This window comes from Mandrillus leucophaeus, unplaced genomic scaffold (assembly GCF_000951045.1).
Source record: "Mandrillus leucophaeus isolate KB7577 unplaced genomic scaffold, Mleu.le_1.0 Scaffold129, whole genome shotgun sequence".
In the NCBI taxonomy this organism is placed as follows: Eukaryota; Metazoa; Chordata; class Mammalia; order Primates; family Cercopithecidae; genus Mandrillus; species Mandrillus leucophaeus.
In genome coordinates, this window is record NW_012101243.1 from 1498407 (window position 1) to 1523579 (window position 25173).

Below are 25173 nucleotides of genomic sequence, written 5' to 3' on the forward strand. Positions count from 1 at the left end.
AGAGAAAAGAAAGAAATGGCCTAAAGGCTAGGTAAGGATTTTGAGTTACAGGGAATCTGACTGCAAGGAGGGACCAGGACAGCATTTCTGGGGTCCCAGATCCGTTTCTGGGGTTTCGGAAGTTTTCACTAAGCATCTGTTGCTGAGCTGCACGTGTGGGTTTCTGGAACAAAACTCTAGCCCCTGTGAACAGGCCCATTTCTACTCTGTGTGGTGCAACGAGACATAATGGGGCTGAGCCCCAAATTAGGAGGTCTGGGTGAGTGGGTGCTGTTCTTAACCCCCCAGATTCTTAGCTAGGTCTCAGTTCCATCCCCAGGCTTAGTGAAGAGGAATTCCAGATTATGGTGGGAGTGCCAGAGGAAATGCTTCTTTAAAAACTGTTCTGGTCGGGCATGGTGGTTCATACCTATAATCTCAGCACTTTGAGAGGTTGAGGTGGGAGGATCACTTGAGCCCGGGAGTTTCAGGCTGCAGTAAGATGTGATTGTGCCACTGCACTCCAGCTTGGAAGACAGGACAAAACCCTGTCTCTTAAAAAAATAAAACAATTTTGAGGCTTTGAGCAGGTTGCCAGCAATAGGTCTTAAGCCTGTGAGCTGGGTTCTGTCCAGCCTCTACTAGGACCAGCCCATGGTGAGAAGTTCTGCCATAGTCCATCCTTCTGATTGGCTTGACACATGGCTAGACTACAGGGGGCCAGATCAGTTCCAGCTGATATGCCCAGGAAGGGACATCTCAAGGACATTTACCCAGAGTAGAAGAGGAATGAGGCCATGAGGAGGTTCTGAACTCAGAGACTCTGACTTTAGCTAAAGGTCAACGCTGTGTTTTTGAGGCCCCAGAACTTATTTTAACCCTCCATAATCTCCCCCATCAACCCACCCAAGCTGAGCCCCAACCCCCTGCCACAGTCAGACCAGTCTTCTCACTGTGTGCTTGGCAACACCTCCGACTCCACTCCATCCTTCAGGGGCCAGTTCCTGCCTCCCTTCCTCAGCCCCTGGAATTTCTACAGTTCTTCTAGTCAGTACACAGAATTGCCTCTGACTCATAAATGAGTGTTAGCCTGTTCTCATCAACTGGACTGCAGGCTCTCTGTGGACAGGGGCTTTGTCTTGTATGTTTTCTGTAACCCTTCCCTATCACAGTGCGTGGTGTACAATAAATGCATGCTACCTCGACAGGAATCTTTGGCAAGTTCTTCCCTGATAAACTCCCTTGATGTGGTGCTGCTGCCCAGCTGCACAAGTGGAGACAGCAGCAGAAAACTAATGCAAAGATCCCAGGGTTTATTGTTGAAGGGGAAGTTGAAGGAGGTGGTGAAGTGCTAGGAAAATAAATTCTAGACGAGAGGCAGTGGATGTCCCTAAGCCAGGGCAAGGCACTCCTCTGGGTGATTCCATTAGGGAGCAAGCAAATACAATCTGCCTCATTCCCAGGTGAGTTGGGGCCCTCCCAAGTGTTGCAGATTTACTTCCTTTTCCTGGGAACACCCGCTGACCTGGGGCGCCTGGGTGCCTAACAGAGCCAGGCTTTTCCTTTGGCAAGCCTGTAGGTGTGCAGAGGGGCCGTGACCCACGGTACAGTCTTCTGTCTGTGTGCTCCTGGCTGCGGCTGCTACCTGGAAGTGGCTTGGGTAGTGCTGGGGCTGGGGTGTAGCAGGACTGGCCCTGGGGATGTCAGACTTTGAGTCAGGGACTCATCCAGCCTGCGGGTCTCTGCCTCCAGGACAGTGGCCTCAGGGGCCTGGGCCACAGCGAGAAGTGAGTGTGAGAGGCTGTGGTGCAGGCCTGCTAGCTCACGGCTGGTCTGTACTGAGCGGGCGATGTAGTCCTGCTTCTGCTTCCGCTCCAAAGTCAGCTGAGCTCGCAGCAGGGCCACCTGGTGGACAGGATAAAAAAGAGGGAGAGCAGTTGAGGGCCCTGAAGTCCCAGCTCTTCCTGCTCTGTGTTCCTGTGACGCTCGTTGGCTGAGCATCTGAATCAACTCTACCACATACACGAATCTCAGAAACAGGCTTTAGAGAGTTTAGGGGAAGGGCCCTTAGGAATTCTAGAATCCAGTGATTCTCAATCCTGGCTGCACATGTGACTCAAATAGGGAGCTTGAAAACAACAAAGCTATTCATCAACTTCACTGAAAGATAATTTACATGTGAAAAATGCCCAGATTTAAAATGTACATTTTGATGAGGCTGATAACAATATATACTCATGTATAACCACTATCTGACTTTTTTTTTTGAGATGGAGTCTCCCTCTGTTGCCCAGGCTAGAGTGCAGTGATGCAGTCTTAGCTTACTGCAACCTCCACCCTGCTGGGTTCAAGTGATTCTTGTGTGTCAGCCTCCTGAGTAGCTAGGATTACAGGTGCACACCACCAGGCCCAGCTAATTTTTGTATTTTTAGTACAGACAGCATTTCGCCATGTTGGCCAGGCTGGTTTCAAACTCCTGACCTCAGGTGATCTGCCCGCCTTGGCCTCCGAAAGTGCTGGGATTTCAGGTGTGAGCTACCGCACCTGCCTTTGACTTTTTGATAAAATAGAAAAAGAGTCTGAGTTTAATAGAATTCAGAGTAATAACTTAGGTCTAGCTACAGAGTCAGGCCCTGGCAGTAGTGACTACTAATTTCTGAAACAGGCTCAGAAATAAAAAGGTAACACTTATGACTCCTGGGCCTTGAAAGGGAGAGTGGACTTTCAGGTGAGGCCTAAGAGGCAGGAAGGCTCTTCAAGTCGCTTCTCTGCGAGTTGGGGCTCGAGCTGAGCTGTGTGGCCTGGAGCCTGTGTTGGTGTCTGGCTCCTCTGCCTGGGGCACTGGCAATAGTCCTGGCTGCGAGGGCACCTCTGAGGGCAGGGAGGCCAGGATGACTCCGCTTGCTCCCACCTGTCCTCCTAGAATCTTCTGCCTGTTCCTCAGCCCTCTTCCTTAGATACACAGATCCTTTCTAAGTATGGATCTGGAAGTCGGGGGCCAGAATCATGCTTTTTTCCCCACTCCCACCCTAGGCGTATGAGAGATGGGGTTGGGACTGGGACTATTCTTGCCTCCTGTGGAGACTGAAGTTCTCTGAAGGCAGGAACTTCCCGAACTCTCCCTGCTGGAGGAGCACAAAGGGCCTGAGTGCAAGGGAGGGAATATGGGCTTAGAAAATCCAGAACATACCTCTTTCTGCAGTGCAGCCACATACTTGGCATCTGAGTTCTTCTGTCCTCCTCTCCCATCCTAAGGAAGACAAATGGCACTCTTGTTGGAATAGGCCTTCCCACTCTGGGGTTTCTGCAAGTTTCCTTGCAGAACCTCATCACAAACTTAGGGGCCTGGGCAAGGGCTATGGGCCAGAAGCATCTGAACTCAGACTGGACCTCTATGGGGCAGCAGGCCCTGGGGCAAGGAGAGGCCCCACACCAGCAAAATGGGCAACACCATGGAGACCTGATGCAAAACATCCAAAAGGCCTGGATGGCATTTGCTTCTCTGAGGCATGTTTTAATTTAACAGAAGTACACCATGTATCTGCTTTGTGCTAGCCCTGGGCTGTGAGCTAAGGATATAGAGAGGAAGACATGGTGCCTGCCCTTGAGAACTTTCATTAAAGGACAAGGGATGGAGAGCTAGTGCTCAGTCACCATAAACAGTGCCTCCCTGCCAGGCTGCAAGCCTATGTCTGTTGGCAGGGATACCTCACCTAAACGAGTGCAGGCTTGGGGAGTCTTCCCCAAGCCTCTTATCCAAAAAAGGGACACTGGCTCCAGGAAAGACCATGGACCCTAAGCCTGTAAACTCAACACTGTAGAAAAGTCTAAGAGATCAAGCTGTGATCAAGCTCCTAGGCTCCTCAGGAGCTGGCAAGTACCACACAACCCCCATACACCAGGGATCCTGAGTAGAGCCCCATGAGCCCCACTCCTGGACCAGCCTATCGCACTGGTCTGGGAGTGCACAAATCTGAGTCCCTCAGAAGGCAGGGCCACTAGCCCTGATGCCATCCCAACCCCCACCCCAACGTTGGGCCTCCTTCTCAGGGCAGGGATGGACTGAGCTGTGCCGAGCAGGGCAGAACGCAGTCAGGAGGGGCCCTCTGGATTAGCTGAAGTGCTGTTGGCCTGGGATATGCAATGAGGAGGGCTGAGTTTCTGGTGGCTGGGGTTGGGCTCTCTAAGGCTGCAGTTGAGGAAAACGGGTAAACCTGCTGTGTGGGTGAAGAAGCCACGGCCTTGCTGATCTCCAGGGACCCTGCCTGGGCTGCACGCATGGCCTCCCTCTTCAGCTTTCTCCGTTCTCGCTCCACCTGCCAAAGTGCAAATAAGAAATCAGGGCTTGGCTTGGCTCTGTGGCTGGAGCAGAGCTGCCTTTCTCCAGAAGTGGCCAGTGCCTGTGCAGGTGTACAAGGGGACAGTAACCATGGGAAGAGAATTCCTGGCTGAGGAAAGCACAGCTAGGGCAGACCTCAATGCAAAGAAGTGCTCCTGAAGCAGAAGAGGCAGGGCTAGCCTCTCAGGCCTCTGGAGCAAAGACCAGCAAACTTCTCCTGCAGTAAGTACTGTAGGCTTTGTGGGGCATAGCAGGGAAGCAGCCATGGACAATACGTGGCTGTATTTCAATAAACTTAATTTTTAAGGCTGGGCGTGGTGGCTCACGCCTGTAATCCCAGCACTTTGGAAAGCTAAGGCAGGTGGATCACGAGGTCAGGAGTTCAAGACCAGCCTGGCCAACATGGTGAAGTCCTGTCTCTACTAAAAAGACAAAAATTTGCCAGGCATCGTGGTGTGTGCCTGTAATCCCAGCTACTCAGGAGGCTGAGGCAGGAGGATTGCTTGAACCCGGGAGGTGGAGGCTGCAGTGAGTGGAGATCGCACCATTCCACTCCAGCTGTAGGAGACAGAGCAAGACTCCATCTTGGGGGAAAAAAAGCAAACTTAATTTTCAGAAACAGGCAGCAGGCTGAATTTTGCCCAAACTCTTGGGCTGTAGTTTACTGAGTCTATGCTCTGAGGGTCACACAAGAAGTGGAGATGCATGCCCACTGGACCAGAAGAGGGGTCACCTGCTCTAAGGTGCTCCGCAGCTGGACATTGTGGCGCTGCAGCCTGCTCCTGTCAATCTCCAGCCGGGCCACCGCTTGCTGCAGGTGTTCAAGCCTTTGTCTCCATGACTGCTTTTCCTCCATTCCAGCAGGACTAGGCTCAGCCTCTACTCCTGAGACCTGTGGGACAGACCTGTGATTCTCACCTGGGCAGCCCCTAAGACAGGTAGGGAACAGACAGAGGACACACAGACCAATCTGGCAGGTCTAAGCTTCAGGAGCCCAGTTCCCAAGGGAAGGGGACAAACCCCTGGACAGGAGCTCCCTGCTGGGCCATCTATTCCCCCAGAGCCCCCAGCTCACCTCTCCCAGATGCATGCCCTGCTCCCCTCTGGACCCCTGTTCTGCTGTGCTGGTCGCACCTGGGCTGTGTAGCCGCTCCTCCAGAGCCCGTCTGGTGAGCTCCAGTTCATCCTAGGGTACCGAGGTATGGAGCAAAATTATATCCAACCTCATATCCGGACCAACCCACCCTCCACAGAAACAGCAGTTCAATGTTCTCCTCAGGCTTTTGTCTTATTTTTCCTAGAGGCTCTGAGTCATTCTAGTACAGAACCTTCATTTTACAGATGGGTAAAACAAAGGAGCAGAGGGGCCTCTACTCAAGGATATGCAGTGAGCTAGCAAGGAAGCTAGGACCAGAGTCCCCAGCTCACTTCACATTTCCTAGAAGGCTGAGCAATGACTCAGGGCACTGATGTGCTGTGGGAAGAGCACGGACTCTGGAGTCACACAGGGCTGGGTGCCATGTCACCACTCAGTGGCTCTATGACACTGGTCAAAGCACAAGCTCTCCCCAAACCCCAATTTCCTCATGTATAAAATGACTATGTGCACATGGATCAAGCCCTTGAGTTAAGTCCCTTTGGGTAAGTGGGGAAGCCTCATGCTAGATACTTTCTAGGCGCCCTGTGGTTCATAAATGATAATGGTCAAGAAGAGATGAACAAGAGAAAACAAGCGTATGCAGGTGGATGTGGATTGCCTGGGGGAGAGGAAGAGCTTGGTGATAGAAAGTCTGGGCTCTAGAGGCAGATGACTCAGATCTCATTCCAGTCCTGCCATTTATGAGTTTGTTTTTTTTGAGACAGAGTCTCACTCTGTCGCCCAGGCTGGCGTACAGTGGCGTGATCTCAGCTCACTGCAACCTCCTCCTCCCAGGTTCAAGCGATTCTCCTGCCTCAGCCTCCTGAGCAGCTGGGATTACAGGCACGCACCATACACCCAGCTAATTTTTGTATTTTTAGTAGAGACAGGGTTTTGCCATGTTGCCCAGGCTAGTCTCAAACTCTTGGGCTCAAGTTATCCATCTGCCTCAGCCTCCCAGAGTGTTGGGATTACAGGCGTGAGCCACTGTGCCCGGCCATGACTTTGGACCAGTCCAAAGAAGACTTAACCTCTCTGAAATGCCATTCCTCAACTATAAAACGAGGACAGTAAGAGTTCTATTTTTCAGGGTAGTTGTGGAAGAAACTGACAGTAATAGTGCCTGGCATGTAAAACGCTTAAAAAAAATGGTCCCATGACAATGGAGGGCTGCATCTGACAGGCGTCCCTGTCTGTTTGGAGGGGGCAGTGGGTGAAGTGACTCTGACCCGAGTTATGTTGCTGAGTGAATACTGCTCAGTAACCCAAGAGTATGGGTGGGAAGTGCCCTCCTGCCCAATTACATACCTTACTTTTGCTGTGCCTGTAAGAATGGGCCTGAACATAGGAAAGGAGTTCCACTTAGTGCTTTCTTCCTAAGCAATTCATACATATCATCCCATGTCATACCACCAATGCCTATTTTACCAATGAGAAATCAAAGATCAGAGTGAAGGCATTCACCCAGGGTCACACAGCTGATAAGCCGCACTACTGTATTTCAAACCCTGGAACTGGACTCCAAAGTTCACAGATGGACCTCCTTCTCCTCATATTGCCCTTTGCCAAGAGCAGAGCTTTGTGAGTTTCCAGAAAGAACTCTCTAGGGGACTGTGTGTCTGGGGTTCTCTGGGGCTCAGTCAAGGGACCAGGATGTAGAGTCTATTTCCCTGGAAAACTGGACTGGGCGTCTCTTAGCGCAGGAGATGATGCCTCTCTCTGTCGAGCCAACCTGGCTTTCCTTTTTGCCTGTTCTCTGCAGGTCTTGTCCTCAGCACAGGGGGTACAAAGGTGACTAAGACACGGTGCTTGACCTTGAGGTTAAATATTATACCCTGAAGTCCTCTCCTAAGCCCACTTCCTCTCACTCAACATTCTACCTACATGAAACCCATTTGTTCTAACTGAAGCCAAAGTGTCTCTGGCTTCAACTCCATCCTTCAACTTCAGATCATTTTACTAAGCTGCCCACAGGCTTCTCCCTCCATTTCCAAACTGACCGCATCATTCCACTCCTCTTTCTCACATCTGCTTCTCTTCATCTTGGTGAACAGGGACCTGAGTGTGATCTTTGACTTCTTTCTGCCCTCTCTTTATTCCTCCCACCTCTTAGCCAATCAAGTCCTACCTCTCAGACCCACCCCCATGTCTCCATTCACACTTTCCATCTTAGGGCACGAGCTCTCCTCTGGACTTCCCAGTACAGCCTCCCAGTGGGTCTCCCCAGACCTGCTGTTGCTCCATACGGCAGCCTGAGCAATCTTTCTGAGCTGTATGTCTGATCACATCACTCCCCTGCCGCAAACACTTCATCTGCTTCCCACCACCCAGGTCCTCAGCATGACTTGCAAGCCCTGACAGGTGTGGCCGCTGCTGTCTTCCGGTCTCTTGCCAAATCCTCCCTGTCCCATGCAACCTGAACCATCTACACAGATACATTTATTCTTGCCCTCTTTTCCTCTTCCCCCGAATGCTCCTCCCCAACCTGTGCTTGGCTAGTTCCTTACTGGTCCCTTCAGGTCTATTTTTTTTTTTTTTTTTTTTGAGAAGGAATCTCGCTTCTTTGCCCAGGCTGGAGTGCAATGGCACGATCTCAGCTCACTGCAACCTCCACCTCCTGAGTTCAAACAATTCTCCTGCCTCAGCCTCCCAAGTAGCTGGGATTACAGGCACGTGCCAGCACGCCTGGCTAATTTTTGTATTTTCAGTAGAGACAGGGTTTCACCATGTTGGCCAGACTGGTCTCAGACTCCTGACCTCAAGTGATCTGCCCATCTTGGCCTCCCAAAGTGCTGGGATTACAGGCGTGAGCCACCGTGCCTGGCCCAGGTCTAATCTTAAACACAATTATTACCAGAATGGCTTTCAGGACCCACTCCCAGGAAAGGGTGGGTATCCCTCCAGCATGCCTGGGGCATACTAAACTTCTGTGGGGCACCAACCACACTGCATTATCACTGTTTACCCGCTAGACTGCGAACTCTGTGAGGGCAGACTGTGGGGTCTTATCCTCTTTGTATCTTCCCTGACTAGCACAGTAGCCTGAATCCTACCGACGTTGAGGTGCTCATGATCTCAGATTTCTCATACCCCTGGGGTGCCACAGGGCCCAGGGTGGTGGGCAGTCCCTGAGCTCAGCCAGGCAGGGGTGTGTCCCCTGGCCCTTACTCCCCGTGGAGTGACTCACCTGCAGCCTTTGCTGTTCTGAGTCCCGCTCCAGGACAGAGGCTTGTAGGAACATGGCTACCTCCTGCAGACTGCTGACACTGGCCTTGGTCTGCGCTAGGGACAGTGCCAAGTCCTGGGCCTTCTCCCTCCACTCAATCTCCCTGGCTTCTGTCTGTCTCAGGGCTGCCTGTAGCCGCTCCAGCTCCCGCTGCAGCCTGGGCTCTAAAGAGTCAAGTTTTGGAGATTGTTCCTCCACTGGGGAGGCTCTGTGGCTGTGGGGTAAGGCTTCCGGGTTGTTTCTTTGCTGGGTCTCCCTCAGCTCCAGGATCTCCTGTTCCTTTTGGGCTAGAGTCAACTGTAGCTCCCTTAGACTCTGACGAAGGCCACTTATCTCCTCCTCTTCTCTCTCCTGCCCTAGATTCTGCTTCTCTTGGATCATATTCTCTTGGACCCTCTGGGCCAGAGACTTCTCTAGCAGCTGCCCCTGTTCCTGCTGATGTCTCAGCTCTTCATCCCTCTGGGCAAGTGCCTGCTGCAGCTGCTGCACATCCTCCTGGTATCGGAGATCCTGGTCCTGGATCTCACCTTCTCGCGTCCTCAGGGCCTCTTCCAGCTGCTGAGTGTGTGCCTGGCAGGCATCCAGGGCGGCTTGCAGGGTGGCAGTGCTGGTCTCTAGACTGCGGCTCAATTCTGCCTGCTCAAGCAGATGCTGCTCTTTCCTCTGCAGGGCAGCATGAGCCTTGCCAAGGGCCTCCTGCAGAGCCTCAACCCGGGCCAGGGCAGCCTCCTCCTGATGCCGGGAGGACCGACTTTCTGCCCGCAGAGCTTCCAGCTCCTGGTCCCGTTCCTTGAGCACCGCCTGGACCTGTAGCCAGCTGTCCTGCAGGGCCCTGGTCTCCACCTCGTGCTCCTGTGCCTGCTCAGCACACTGCTGCTGGAGGGCCAACAGAGCTTTCTCCTGCTCCTGAGACTCAGCCCTGAGGTCTCCCAGCACCTCCTCCAGGGCCTGGACCCGCCGTCCCTCCACTGCCAGCTCTTCCTCGAGCCTTCGTGCCTGTTCCTTGTGGTCCTGAAGCTCTCCCTGACGCTCCTTCAGTGTCATATGGGCTTGCTCCAGAGCTCCCTGGAGGGCGTTTGCCTTTTCCTTCACACTCTCCTCCTGTCCCTGGGCCTGCTGCTGTTCTTGCTGCAGAGCCTCCAGTTCCTGGTCCCTCTGGGCTAGGGCTCTCTGGGCCTCATCCAGTTGATTCTGAAGTGACTGCTCCTTCAGCTCCCCTTGTTCCCTGGCTTCTTGCAATTGCTGCTGCAGGACCACTATCTCCTGCTCTCGCTGGGACAGGAGGAGGCTGGTCTCACCTACCTTCCTGTGCAGGCCCTGGAGCTGCTGCTCCAGCTGGTCCTTGAGCTCCTGGAGTTCATGGATATGCTCCTGCTGACATTCCACCTCCTTCTCCTTATCACGCAGGATCAGCTTCATGTGCTCTAGGCTCCCGCGTTGTGCTTTACTCGGGCCCTTCCCTTCCTCTGCCCGTTCCTGCATCAGCTGCCTCTGAGTGGCCAGCTCCCGGCCTCGCTCTCTCAAGGACAGCTTGATCTGTTCCAGGTCCTCCTCCAGGATCTTGGTCTGCCGGGTCCTCTGATCCTCGAGAACCTGAATCCTCTCCTTCTGCAGCATCAGCTCCTGGTCTCTTCTCTCGAGATCCTGAGTCAGATGCTCTTTCTGCCTCTGCAGCTCCTCGATCTGTTCTCGCTGAGACTTCACCTCCTGGTCCCTCTCCTGCAGCTCTCTTGCCAGAAGGGTGCTGTGGCTCTCCAGGTCATGGATCTGGCTGCTTTGTGCCTGCAGCTCTTGGCTCCTTTCTTCTAGGTCCAGCGTAAGGTGGGTCAAAGCCACTCTCTGGGTTTCCCTCTGGCCCTCCAGCTCCTTGATCAGTTTTTGCTGGCATTCCATCTTGTGATGGTTTTCCTCCAGTTCCAGGGCCAGGCATTCCAGAGTAACCAACTGCTTTTTCAGATCCTGAACCTGTCCTCTCTGGGACTCAATCATTTGGTCTTTCTTCTCAAGTTCTAGAAGCTGATGCTCCAAGACACTCCTCTGAGTCTCCCGATCCTTCTCGAGCTCTCTGATCTGCTCCCTCTGCACAGTTAGCTTCTGCTCTCGCTCCTGGACGGCCATAGGCAGATGCTCTAAAACAGACCTACACTTCTCTAGCTCCTGAATCTGTTCTTGCTGCAGATCTACCTCTTGGTTCCTCTTCTTCAGGTCTAGAGACAGCAATTCCAAAGCAGCCTTCTGCATTTCCCGTTGCTTCTCCAGTTCCTGGATTTGTCCCTGCAGAGTCTCCACCTCCCCTTCTCTTTCAGCTAGGGTCTGGGTCAGGAGGGCCAAATTCTCTTGCAGAGCCTTTCCTTGGGCCACCTTCAGCTCGCCCTGCTCTTGCAGAGCCTGGGCTCTCTCACGCTCACTCTCCACCTCCTCATTTTTCAGCTTCAGTGCTGAACGAGCCGTTCTCAGGTCTTCTTCCAGGACGCCAGCAGCACTTGCCTGAGCCCTGGCTTCTGCGACAGCTGCTTGCAGGTGTTCCACCTGGGCTGTCAGGTTCTCCTTGGCTGCCTGAAGTAACTCTCGCTCACCCTGGAAGACAAGATGAAAAGCCACTTTAAACTACACTTCCCTGCTACTGTCACCCCAACGCTGGCCCTTTTCTTTCTTATTTTGTGGTACTAGCAGTGACAAGGACTTGGGCAAAAAAGTGGTAGTATATTCCAGTTAATCTGATACTGTAAAAGAGCATCCCTACTACCTCCCAGGACTCTGCTATGCCCAGGGCAGACTCTGGTCCTTCAGGACAAGGGGCAAAAATATCAACCTCAAATTCAGAAAAAGCAACTGAAGGAGGATTAACTGGAACCAATGGCCCCCAGGGACATGGAGACAGCCAGAGGAACTGATAGACTTGCTGAAGGAAGTGGGACACATGACCACAGGCCAAGGTGGGCCCAAGGGACTACTCCTGAGGCAAACCCCTCCCTGAAACCAGTAACACTTTACCTGGGCTTCCATTCGCTGTAGCTCTGCTCTCCGCAGGCGACTCTGTAAGGATGCCATAGTTTCATGTAGTTCCATCAGCTCAGATTCTAGGGAGTTCTGCTTTCCTTCCCACTTGGATTTCTCTTTGAGAAGAGGAGAGGAGAGGAGAGGTAGTGGAGTAAGACCCATGTTTGGGGTGGGGGAAAAGAGGGATATAGATGCAGATGGAGGATGGGGAACAGATTCAAAGGGGAGGAAGGCCAAGGAGAGAATTCTATCCAGTGTCCTAGAGACATCAACCATCTGCCAGCTGCTTCTATTTGCCTGGCAGTACTCCCTGCTGCTGCCAGCCCCAGCATTGCCTGGTAATCATCCCAATACGTCCTCATCCTCATCACAGAGAGCCTTGGCCCTCAATTCCAGACAGGGTTGAGCCAGATGACACTGGAGGTCCCTTCTAGCCCCCAATCCTATAATTGTGCAGGAGCTCCTAGAGACCTGGGTGGCTCTGCTGGCTGCCCACCATTTCTGCAGCAGGCGTTGGAATCTCACTATTTTTGTGGCTCTCAGGGAACCCTCAAACGGTCTCAAAAAAGGCCAAGACCCAAGTTGTCCTCTTCTCTTTTTTTCTTTTTTTGAGATGAAGTCTTGCTCTGTCGCCCAGGCTGGAATGCAGTGGCACAATCTCGGCTCACTGCAACCTCCACCTCCTGGGTTCAAGTGATTCTCCTGCCTCAGCCTCCCACCACCATGCCTGGCTAACTCTTCTCTTTTACAGTAGAAACTTGAGCTTCAAGACCCTTCCTCTACTGGCCTTTGTAAGGAGTCATGACATTTTCCAGTCCTTGGCTGGCACATGGATATGTCCTCCCCGGATCCCCTCTCCTTGCTTTCTCCCAAATAAGCTCATAATCCCTCAGTGACCAAAGGCTAACTTGGAGGACATAGTTGAAGACGATAAAAATAAGTAACATGGATGACAAAAGATGCAGAGTTTTATAATGTTCTTATAGTCCTGGCCCTGAGTCTCCAATTTTTTTTTTTATTTTTAAATCTACAGAGACAGGGCCAAGCATGGTGGCTCACGCCTGTAACCCCAGCACTTTGGGAGGCCGAGGTGGGCGGATCATGAGGTCAGGAGTTCAAGACCAGCCTGACCAACATGATGAAACCTTGTCTCTACTAAAAATACATAAATTAGCCGGGCGTGGTGGCAGATGTCTGTAGTCCCAGCTACTCGGGAGGCTGAGGCAGGAGAATTGCTTGAACCTGGGAGGCGGAGGGTGCAGTGAGCTGAGATCACACCACTGCACTCCAGCCTGGGCAACAGAGCGAGACTCCATCTAAAAAAAAAAAAAAAAAAAAAAATCTAGAGACAGAAAATGGAAGCCCAGCCATTTCCTTCTTTCAGTTCACCAAATCTGTTCCTCCTAATGTCTTCTTCCAGGATGGGCCTCAAAGGGCAAGCAAAGTAGAAGAAAAAATAGTTTAAGGGGGTCAGCACTCCTTTGGAAGTGCCTCTAGATATCATCTCACAGTTCTGGGTAAATAATGGAGTGCAGCTGGGCGCGGTGGCTCACCTGTAATCCCAGCACCTTGGGAGGTTGAGGCAGGCGGATCACTTGAGGCCAGGAGTTCAAGACCAGCCTGGTCAACATGGTGAAACCCCGTCTTTACTAAAAATACAAAAAAATTAGCCAGGCTTGGTGGCGCGTGCCTGTAATCCTAGCTACTTGGAAGGCAGAGGTAGAAGTGACATTGCACTCTAGCCTGGGTGACAGAGTGAGATGCCATCTCAAAAATAAAATAAAATAAAAATAAACAGAGTAGCTGCTAGGCCTGTGCCTGCCACTTCTGGGCTCCCCACCTGTCCCTTCTCCTCCCTCTAAATCTCCCTGCCTGTCTTGAGCTTCTCACCTTCCTGATTCTGGGAGAGCTGTCTCTGCAGATCCTGCAACTCTGTGTGGACCTGGCTCTTCTCAGCCTCAGTATCAGTTAGACGCTCTTCCAGTTTCTGGACCTGATCCCTCAGAACATCCTGGGAAAGGAAGGGCATGGCTAAACATGAGTTCCTCATCTTCCACAAAGCAATGCAGGGCTCAAGCTCTCTCCTCATTCTCAGCCTCTGTGGTGGGCTGCCATTGTGGACCTACTCCCAGATTGCTGGGTTACTTCCTCTGAACACATGTGCATTTAGCTCCCTGAAGTGATGACAGGCTCTGTTCCACTTGGATGGAGTGAGAATGCCCTTCTGACCTGTCTATCTCTTTTGAAACAGAGCTCCTGCTCAAAGTTAGCCCAGGGGTCACCCCTTCCCTCTCAACACTCCTACTTCAAAGCTTAGCCCAAAGGTCATCTTTTCTTTCCTTCTGACCCTTCCCAAATCAGGATGAATTGCCCCTTCCTCCTAGTTCCAACAGTACATCACTTGCATCTGTTACTGATCTAATTAATTCTCTCAGTTCTACTTTCCAGTAGAATGCAGTTTGCTTCCTCCACCATGTCACAAGCCTTCTTTAGGCAGAGATCAGGTCTTTCTCCCTTCTGTATCCCCAGCTCAGAGTGGCTGACATATGGATGGCGCACTCAATTTGTATTGATTGATAGGTTCACTGTGAGGTGGAATTTATGAGATCTTTCAGACCTAGGCCTTGAACGTGCCTACAAATGCCAACCTCAAATCTCAGTGGTCATCAATTTCTAGGGTTTCTCTTGGAAGTCTAGGTACCAAGAATACATTCACAGCTGAGTGGAAAACGATGCAAAACAATACCACACATCTGCCCAGGTTTTTTTTTTTTTTTTTTTCTAAGATGGAGTTTCACTTTTATTACCCAGCCTGGAGTGCACTGGCACAGTCTTGGCTCACTGCAACCTCCACCTCCCGGGTTCAAGTGATTCTCCTCCTCAGCCTCCAAAGTAGCTGGGATTACAGGCACCCATCACCACCCCTGGCTAATTTTTGTATTTTTAGTAGAGATGGGGTTTCACCATGTTGGCCAGGCTGATTTCGAACTCCTGACCTCAGGTGATCCACATGTGTCAGCCTCCCAAAGCACGGGATTGCAGGCGTGAGCCACCGTGCCTGGCCTACCCAGGGTTTTTTGGTTTACAGGGCTCATTCAAGATCCTCACTCATCTAATCCTCAAAATCCTGAGCAGGCACTATCTGCCCTACTCTGCAAGGGAAAACAAGGCCCAGGAACTCCAAATGCTTCATTTGTAGTTGCCAGGGGGTAAGTGATAGAGGTGAAACTCATCCCAACTTGATCTCAGGAATAAAACAGGTCAAACTGCTTCATACATCTTTGCCTCATGCTTTTCGAGGGATGTAGAGTTCAGGAAAGGGGAGCAGAGAAACATACCCGGGTCTGTTGAGTCTTCCACAGGTCTTGATGAAGCTTGTGGAGGGCAGATGCTACTGCCTCAGCGGAGAGAGCAGTCAGCAGGGGCCCTCTCTTAAAGAGGCTCCTAGCTCCATTCTGGTCTGAAAAAAAGAGGAAAACCTCCTCACCTAGCTGCCACTATGCAAAGAAACAGCCAGACCTCCCCAAACACAGCCCTGGCCTTCCCATTGGTCCCTCCTCTCCGCAAAGAACCCCTTCTCAGCAGTTTGCTCATCACATATTTTCTCCATAAGTATGGGCCAGGCACTATGATGGGTGCTAGATAACGCCAGCTATCGCTTATTACACACTTAATAAGTGCCAGGAACCGTGTAAGCGATTCACATCTGCAACCTCATAACTCCTTGATGAAATTATAAGGTAAGTACTTTTAACATCCTCATTTTGTAGTTGAGGAAAATCAAGCTCAGAGAGGATAGGTGACTTGCCCAAGGACACATGGCTAGCAAACAGTAGAGCTGGGGCTTAAACTCAGAATTAATTCCCAAGTGTGTAATCTTAGCCCCGAAGCAATATGGCCTAACAAATAGCATTCCTCTCCCTTTCCCCTGGGAGCCAGGCCTGGCTTTGGCCCAAAGGACCTAGTTCTGGAGTGGCTGTCTCACCTGGCTCAAGGCCCCAGAGGGAAGGAGCAGAGTCTCCCCCCCCACTCAGCTCAGGCCTGCTCTCACAAACAGACCCCAGGGCCTGCTGCAGGACAGAGTAGAGGCTGGCCAGCTGGGCCTGGGCCTGGTTCCCAGGCTGCTGCTCCGTGGCCAGTGCTTCTAGCTGGCTCTCTGTGCTGCGCAGTCGCAGCTGTAGTTGGGCTGCCTTGGCTTCCTGGGCCCACAAGGAAGCTCGCAGCTGCTGCTCCGTGAGACGAGATGCCCCCAGCTCCTCCAGCAGCTGTGTTTCCTGGGCCAGAAAGTCAGCCTCCTTTTCCTTCACCTCTTGCCTTAGTAATTCCATCTGCCAAGGAGGAATTGTACATACTATAAGCAGGAAGTGGATATTCTCTCCTCAGGCCTTCCCAGGCCAGACCCCACTCAATCCTTTTACAAACTCTGATCAGGGCTGGGAGGATTTCAGCTCAGCTCTCAGGTAGGTAGAGGGGCTCTGAAATGAGTATTACCCTAGATCTAACACCTGGCTGCCTGCCGACTACTGAACACCTGGGCCCAAGCTGCTATGCTAATGGGTTTCAGCCCTGGCTCTCTGGCTTGCTGGCTCCCTGCTAAGATCAGAACTCTGCCATGAAACCCCGACGCTGCACCTAGTAAGACCAGTCACAATAATAGCTACCATGTACTGAATGCTTATTGTGTTCCTGACACTTTATATACTCCTATAATGGTTATAGGAATTAGGAACAAGAATTATCACCCTTGTTTTATCGATGAAGAAGCTGACGTTCACACAATTAGAGAGTGGTACAACTTACATTCAAACTCAAGACTGTTGAACAGCCAAACCTGTGTGCCCTTAACCCCTGCAATCCACCATCTGGCTCTTCCTTCCCTCCTAGATCCATCTTTCCTCTGTATACATCTGGGGTTCTGATGTGGGCAGACTGAGTACCTGGAAGTCTTTCTGCTGCCTGCCTGATCTGGAGTATTTCTGGTTGCTCATTCTCCCTGCTACATCTTGCCAACCAGACCCAGCACAGTTGGAAGTGGCTGTGCTAGAACCAGGCCTGTGTGGGCTCCATCCTTGTGTGCACTTTGCTCTGGGCTGTCAGGTTTCCCACAGGACCCATGCCCATCTCTGGGTCAGGTTCCCAAGCCCCCACCTTCTCTAGTCCTGGCTTCCCCCTCCTGTAGGGGTACTGAGGCACCAGCCTACCCTGTAATCAGGAAAAATAGATGGGTCCTCTCCATGAGAGGACTCAGAGCAATCAATCCACCGCTTCAGGATCAGGCTTCTGCCAGGGATGCAGGGCTCATAACCAGAGTGGGAAGTACCTGGGCACTGAGCTCTTTCTGTTCTCCCTGGGCCTCCTGCATGTCCTGGCGCAGGGCGCTCAGCTCTTGTTGTCGAATAGAGTCAGCTTCTTGTAAAACAAGGAGTCTCTGTTCCTTTTCCATCAGTGACAGAGTCAGACTAAAAGAGAGGGGTCAGAGTGCTGGGCCATTCTCTTAGGGAATGAAAAATTACCTTCTCATCGGAGTATTCTAAAGATAGCATTAATAATCAAAATAGAAATAGTAATGATAATGATTATGATGTAACAATAAGAGCTATCATTTACTGAGCACTTACTATAAGTGCTCCTAGGTACTTCCTGCAGATGATGCCCCATTTCAACCTCACAGGTTTTTGTTGTTGTTGTTGTTGTTGTTTTTGAGACAGAGTCTTGCTCTGTTACCTAGGCTGGGGTGCGGTGGCACGATCTCAGCTCACTGCAGCCTCTGCCTCCTGGGTTCAAGTGATTCTTGTGCCTCAGCCTCCCGAGTAGCTGGGATTACAGGCATGTGCCACCACACCCAGCTATCAACCTTACAGTTATTCTTCTCTGGCAAATTTCACATAAACCTTATATTAGTACCTCACGTTCAACATGTCCAAATCTTCCCCGTCCCTCTCCTCTCCTCTCCTGCCCACCCAATCATCTCCTACTATGTTCCCTAGTTCAGTGAATGGCACTTCCATCCACACAGTGTCCCAACATAGAACCTTGACCACTCCAGAGTTCTCCCTTCAACCTACCTATAGCAATCTATGATTACATACAATTGCTTCTAACTCCCTTAACATCCTTTAAACCTCTTCTCCTCCTCTCTCCTCCTCTTCCCCACTACCCTACCTTGGTTTAGCTTTAGGATCTCTCATCAGGACGACTGTACCAGCCTAACTTGTCGTCCTGCCTCTAGTTTCATCACTAAAATGATTTGTCCCTTCTCAAACTGTGTTTTTGTTTTGTTTTGTTTTGTTTTGAGATGGAGTCTCGCTCTGTCACTGAAGTGGGAGTGCAGTGGCGTGATCTCAGCTCACTGCAACCTCCGCCTCCTGGTTCAAGCAATTCTCCTGCCTCAGCCTTCCAAGTAGCTGGTATTACAGGCACCCACCACCACGCCCAGCTAATTTTTTTGGTATTTTTAGTAGACATGTTGGCCAGGCTGGTCTTGAATTCCTGACCTCAAGTGATCTGCCTGCCTTAGCCTCCCAAAGTGCTGGGATTACAGTCGCGGGACACCGCATCCAGCCCATCCCCTTCTCAAATTCCTGCAGCACTAAGAATACAAGCTGCTCTTCACTCTGAATGGTCTTCTGTCACTCCTGATGTCTCATGTCATTATAATCCCTTCAAATACATAAGTTGGATTATATCAATTTCCCTGCTTAAAATTCTCCAGCGGTTTCCTATGAAACTCAAACTACAAACTCCTTGCTGTGACCTACCAAATCCTGAATGCTGTGGACCTGCCCAGCTCATGCCACTCTCCTCATTCACCAACCTCCAATCACAATCCAATCAGGCTCTGACTACTCTTTCAGTTCCACCAAACACTGTAAACTTTTATCTGCCTCATGGCCTTTGCACATGATTTCTCCTCTTACAGAACAGAACTCCCCCATGGCCGGGCGCGGTGGCTCGAGCCTGTAATCCCAGCACTTTGGAAGGCCGAGATGGGTGAATCACGAGGTCAGGAGATGGAGACCATCCTGGTTAACATGGTGAAACCCCGTCTCTACTAAAAAATACAAAAAACTAGCCGGGGGAGGTGGCGGGTGCCTGTAGTCCCAGCTACTCGGGAGGCCAAGGCAGGAGAATGGCGTAAACCCGGGAGGCGGAGCTTGCAGTGAGCTGAGATCCAGCCACTGCACTCCAGCCTGGGCGACAGAGCGAGACTCCGTCTCAAAAAAAAAAAAAAAAAAAAAAAGAACTCCCCCTCATCCTCTTACATGGGTAGCTCCACTTCATGCTGAATGCTCAGTTTAAACGCAACTTCCTGAGAAAAGTCTTCCCTAACAACGGTTCTAAAGTAGGTCTCTTCTCTCTCACCCTGTTTCCTCCATGTGTCATAATCTGTAAAAATTTGAGTTATTATTTGATTAATGTCTTCCCCACCAAACTATAAATTCTATTGGGGCAGGGTATCACTGTATCCCCAGGCACGGTGCCTGGTGTAAAATGGGTGTTCTTGAAATATTTACTAAATAAATGAAGTTCAAGCTTTTAAGACAGGAACCATGTCCTCTCCACATGGCTACATGTACATCCCAGAGTTGCAGACATGAAAGGCAAGGTGGCCTGAGCAAACAACTCTCAATATCACAGTGACCATGGCAGCCAGATAGCCACGTCCATGGCCTATCTAGCCTACCTGGCCTTCTCTCTCTCCAGTTCCTTCTGAATTCGGTTATACTCCTGGGTCTCTCTCAGCTTCTCCTGAACCTCTTGCTCCACCAGCCTCTGGGAGTCATCCTGGGCCACCAGCTGAGACTTCAAGTCCTCCACCTGGAAAGTTAAGGGCATGGAGACCAAGATGGCAGGGCAGGGGGCCAGTGGGAAGATGCTCCTCACCTAGGGCTTCAGGGTCCTTCGAGGTTTACCATAGTCAGTGGTCATTTCCAATGCTCTGGCAGTTCCACCAATCCCTACACACTCTTCTTAACTACCCCCTTCCTCAATACAATTCGGCTTGGTCATCTGCCTCCCAGCCTCACATATGCTGCACAGAGGCAGGCACAAATAAAAATTTTCGCTGGGCTAGGTGCAGTGAATCACACCCGTATTCTCAACACTTTGGGAGGCCAAGGCAGGCAGACTGCTTGAGACCAGGAGTTTGAGATCAGCCTGGGCAACATAGTGAGACCTTGTCTCTATAAAAATTTAAAAATTAGCCAGGTGTGATGGCACGCATCTGTAGTCCCAGCTACTCAGGGTGCTGAGGTGGGAGAATTGCTTGAGCTTGGGAAGTCAAGACTGCAGTGAGCTGGGATCTGCACTTCAGCCTGGGCGACATAGTGAGACCCTGTCTCCCCCACCAAAAAGAAGGAAAAAAAGGCTGACTATAACTACTCCCAAAGGCAAAACATGAATTGTGATTGCTTTTTTAAAAATGAAAAGTCAGGCTGGGTGCAGTGGCTCAAGCCTGTAATCCCAGCACTTTGGGAGGCCGAGACGGGCGGATCACGAGGTCAGGAGATCGAGACCATCCTGGCTAACACGGTGAAACCCCGTCTCTACTAAAAAAAATACAAAAAACTAGCCGGGCGAGGTGGCGGGCGCCTGTAGTCCCAGCTGCTCGGGAGGCTGAGGCAGGAGAATGGCATAAACCTGGGAGGCGGAGCTTGCAGTGAGCTGAGATCCGGCCACTGCACTCCAGCCTGGGCGACAGAGCGAGACTCCGTCTCAAAAAAAAAAGAAAAAAAAAAAAAAAAGAAAAGTCAGAACGTCATTTGATATAGGATTCTGAGAAGCAACCTAGTATGTAAAAATATTAGATTTATGGCAAGGATGGAAAGAATAATTGAAATTGAGACAGCCGGGGAAAATACAAGCTCTGAGACCATTACAGAGAAAGAAGTCACTCTCCCAGGGCTCTGAGAGGCACACGCTCAACTCTGAGCACCCTCTAATTTTCCACTCAGTACTGTGGCCCACCCATCTACCCTCCCAAACCAGGCAGCAGGGCCAAGGTTCTCCCTGTCCTGCAGGAGGAAGTGGGAAGGCCTGGCTGTGTTGGGGAAGGACCATGGGACTGGGTGGGGAGGAGGAGGGGACCTGCTTCTGCAGGTCCATCTTATCCTGTAGCAGGGAGCTGCTCTCTTCTTGGAGGGCAGCAAGGTCATCTCTGTGCTGCCGGGTTGCCTCCTTCAGCTCCCTCTGAGCCTCCTGGAGCTGGGTCTGTAGCATTCCAGTGGTCTCCTGAAGAGGGATAAGACATCAGTGAGTAAAGGAAATCCGTGTTGTGTAAATACTGTTTTTTTTTAGTGGGGTGGCAAAAGCTGAGGCAGGAGCCAGCAATCCACATTGTTTCCACCTCACCGTCTCACTTCCTAGTCCCTCTCCTCCCTCACAGAGTGCATTGGCTCACCCAGGTTTCTTGGTCAGGGTCCACGAGTTGGTAATAGTCTCTCACTCAGACCATGGCAACAGTCTCCTAACTGTATCCCTACTTCCACTTGATGCCATGATCCCCTAAAAACACACACACACACTATTCTCTACTCAGCAGCTAAAGTATTTAAAAAAACATACACAGGTATGTATATGCATGTGTATATGTATATACAAATAAATCATATCCCACCCCTGCTTTTTAAATACCACCCAACTGGCCAGGTGCGGTGGCTCACACCTGTAATCCCAACACTTTGGGAAACTGAGGTGGGTGGATCACTTGAGGTCAGGAGTTTGAGACTAGCCTGGCCAACATGGTGAAACCCTTTCTCCACTAAAAATACAAAAATTAGCCAGGCGTGGTGGTGGGCACCTGTAATCCCAGCTACTTGGGAGGCTGAGGCACAAGAATTGCTTGAACCCGGGAGGCGAAGGTTGTAGTGAGCTGAGATGGTGCCACCGCACTCTAGCCTGGGTGACAGAGTGAGACTCAGTCCCAAATACATAAATACGTACATACATACATACCACCCAACAGTTTCCCACTGCCCTTAGAACAAAATTCAAGCTCCTACAATGGTTGACAAAGGGCTTCTGGCTACCACTCCACTTGCCCCTGCGTTTATCAAGCTGGAGCCACACTGCCTCCTTTTTGTCCTTGAACTTCCCAACCCCTCTTCTGTGTCACAGGGCCCTTGTGACAGGTGTTTCCTCTGCCTAAAGTGTTCTTCCCATGCCAGGCATTTCTTTTACATGGCTTGAGATATAATTCATATACCATACAATTCATTCATTTAACGTATACAATGTAGTGGGTTTTAGAATATTCAGAGTTGTACAACTATCACTGCAATCAAGTTTAGAACATTTCCATCAATCCCAAAATAAACTCCGTGCCCATTCACTGTCACTCCCCATTCCCCACCCCACTCCCCACCGTAAATCTGCTTTCTGCCTCTATAGAGTTGCCTGTTCTTGGTGTTTCATATAAATGGAATCATATCATATATAATATATGGCCTCTTGTGATGGGCTCTTCCACTTAATCTGGTATTTTCAAGGTTCACCTATGTCGTATCACGGAGCTGGTTTCTTTTTTTTTTTTTTTGAGTCTCACTCTGTCGCCCAGGCTGGAGTGCAGTGGCGCGCTCTTGGCTCACTGCAATCTCCACCTCCCAGGTTCACGCCATTCTCCTGCCTCAGCCTCTCGAGTAGCTGGGACTACAGGGGCCCGCCAACACGCCCGGCTAATTTTTTTTAATTTTTAGTAGAGACGGGGTTTCACTGTGTTAGCCAGGATGGTCTCGATCTCCTGACCTCAGGATCCGCCCGCCTCGGCCTCCCAAAGTGCTGGGATTACAGGCGTGAGCCACTGCGCCCAGCCAGAGCTGGTTTGTTTTTAACCTTCAAGTCTCAGCTCAGATGTTACTTTCTCAGTGAGGCCTTCCCTGACCACTAAGTGCAAACTGACCTCCTTTGAATCACTCTCAGTTGTATCACTCTATTTCCTTTACAGCACTTATTACAAACTGTAATAATCTCATTTGCTTTGTGTCTGCTCATTTGTCATCCATCTCTGCCACAGGAATGTAAGTTCCCTGAGGGCAGGGGCAATGTCTGTCATACTGACTGCTGTGCCACACCTTTTTTTTTTTTGAGTCTTGCACTGTCACCCAGGCTGGAGTGTAGTAGTGTGACCTTGGCTCACTGCAACCTCCGCCTCCTGGGTTCGAGCGATTCTCCTGCCTCAGCCTCCCAAGCAGCTGGGATTATAGGTAAACGCCACCACGCCCAGCTAATTTTTGTATTTTTGTAGAGATGGGGTTTCACCAGGTTGGCCAGGCTGGTCTCGAACTCCCGACCTTAATTGATCTGCCCGCCTCGGCCTCCCAATGTGCTGGGATTACAGGTGCCCGCCACCATACCTGGCTAATTTTTGTATTTTCAGTAGAGATGGGTTTCACCATGTTGCCCAGGCTGGTCTCCAGACCTTAGGTGATCCACCCGCCTTGAACTGCCAAAGTGCTGGGATTACAGGCGTGATCTACCCCATCCGGTCTGTGCCATACCTTTACGTACTTGTCATGTGTCAGCACTTAGCACAGGGCCTGGCACATAAGAAGTGCCCAAGAACTCTTCGTGGTTGAATGGGTAAATGAGTGCCCCTTTCTCCCCTACTCACGAGTCCACCCTCCATACCTGCTCCTTTAACTTCTGGACTTTCATGTCCTGCCTCAGCCGTTCCAGTTGTTGGCTGGCATCTGCTAGCTCCTTCTGGGTCTGCAGCAGTGTCTCCAGGAGGGATACTCTCTCTTTCTCTGTTTCCAGCTGCATCTGTGGAGGGGTAGGAGGGTAAGGGCTTGTGGGCTCAGGGTTACCATGCTCACCAATGAGGCCACAAGCACATCCCAGCTGCTCTAGGGCTCTTCTAGCAGAGGAGAAGGGGCTGAGGACAAAGGAAGGTCTCAACCCATGGGTTCAGAACAAGGAAGTGCAAAGATTACCACTGGTTTGCAAGCTGACAGGATGTGGTACATGTCAGCCCTCCCTCAGGAAGTATGACATACTGCCGGAACTGTGGCTAATGGTGTGGACCACCCTGCTCACTGGTAGCAGAGTGGGTAGCTACGCTCTCTTCTGGAAGCCCCTCTGCAGCACTACTCTTGGGAGTGGAAAAGGAAGTGGTCAAAAGTAAGGAGATCGCTGACTGGACGGGCAGCTTCAATCCTCCTAGCTTCTCACCTGGCATAGGGCACTCTCTGCCTGGGTTCGTTCTTCTTCCCTCTGGGCCCGGATGGCCTCCATTTCTGTCTGCTCCTCCTTTAGCCTCACTTCCAGCTCCATTTTTTCCCTCTCTAAGCTCTCCAGAGCCTTCGCCAGCTCCTGCTGGTGCCAGGAGCGCTCCTTCTCCTGGCCACATGAAAGAAACACCATAAGAACCAAATGGGTGAGGAGGGAAGGCAGGAGAACCGGATTGGAAAAACAAAGTCTTTCTACTACTCACTAGCTGGGTGACTTGGTACCTCTCTAAGCCTGTTTCCTCCTCTGCAAAGCGAGGCTAATAATCCCTGCCTTATCTATCTTAACAAATTTTATGACAACCACATGAGAGTAATTTTTAAAAATCAAATGATGTAATACATGTGGAAGTACCTTCCAAACTGCAATTGTCCCTTATATATGCTACAGGTATCTGGGTTTTAAAATGTATTTCTATTTTTTAATGTTTTTTGGAGATGGAGTCTTGCCCTGTCACCCAGGCTGGATTGCAGTGGCACCATCTCTGCTTACTGCAACCTCCACCTCTCAGGTTCAAGTGATTCTCCTGTCTCAGCCTCCTCAGTAGCTGGGACTACAAGTGCCCCCCACCATGCCCAGCTAATTTTTGTATTTTTAATAGAGATGGGGTTTCACCATGTTGCCAGGCTGGTCACGAACTCCTGACCTCAAGTGATCTGCCTGCCTCGGCCTCCCAAAGTGCTGGGATTACAGGCATGAGCCACTGTGCCTAGCCTAGGCATTTTTGTTTCTAGAGATGGGGTCTCACTATGTTGCCTAGGCTGGACTTGAACTCCTGGGCTCAAGTAATCCTCCTGCCTCAGCCTCCTGAGTAGCTAAGACCACAGGGGCACGCCACCACACACAGCTCCATATTTGTTATCTTTAAAGCAGCCACATCGTGGTTGACAGTTATAACAATGAACTGAGCGGGCCAATTCTGGCTGTCTGCTGCCTGCTCTCCTTTACTCAGGGTTGCAGAGTTAGGCCCTGAAGAATCAGGCCTGGCCCAGTGAGGATGTCTCCCTGTATTATATAAGAGCATTAGAAGAGGGGTGCTGCTTATCTTAGAGGTCCTCCAGCCACCAAAGCTTTCCCAAGCTCTCTGACTAGTTCAGGACCCTCTATTAGGTGCCCAGGATAGAGGTGAAGGGCTCTGGAGTTGGGCTGCCTGGGTGAAAATCTTTTTTTTTTTTTTTTTTTTGAGACAGAATTTCACTCTTGTCGCCTAGGCCGGAGTGCAATGGCACAATCTCAGCTCACTGCAACCTCCACCTCCTGGGTTCA

General features: G+C 50.9%; 1 protein-coding gene across 1 annotated transcript in view; it reads right to left on the reverse strand.

Moving 5' to 3' along the window:
• Nucleotides 1-1273: 1273 nt before the first annotated feature.
• Nucleotides 1274-25173, reverse strand: part of CEP250 (centrosomal protein 250kDa) — a 62912-nt gene continuing 39012 nt past the window's right edge. The window contains exons 20-34 of the mRNA XM_011972397.1: nt 23851-24018; nt 23308-23442; nt 20770-20913; nt 19367-19500; nt 17003-17141; nt 15668-16010; nt 15021-15142; nt 13573-13693; nt 11677-11798; nt 8644-11259; nt 5394-5504; nt 5052-5210; nt 4194-4295; nt 3170-3229; nt 1274-1884 (exon numbers count right to left, since the gene is read on the reverse strand). Coding sequence (XP_011827787.1) covers nt 1621-1884; nt 3170-3229; nt 4194-4295; nt 5052-5210; nt 5394-5504; nt 8644-11259; nt 11677-11798; nt 13573-13693; nt 15021-15142; nt 15668-16010; nt 17003-17141; nt 19367-19500; nt 20770-20913; nt 23308-23442; nt 23851-24018 — 4740 coding nt within the window. The 3' untranslated portion in view covers nt 1274-1620. The remainder of the gene's footprint in view (nt 1885-3169; nt 3230-4193; nt 4296-5051; nt 5211-5393; nt 5505-8643; nt 11260-11676; nt 11799-13572; nt 13694-15020; nt 15143-15667; nt 16011-17002; nt 17142-19366; nt 19501-20769; nt 20914-23307; nt 23443-23850; nt 24019-25173) is intronic.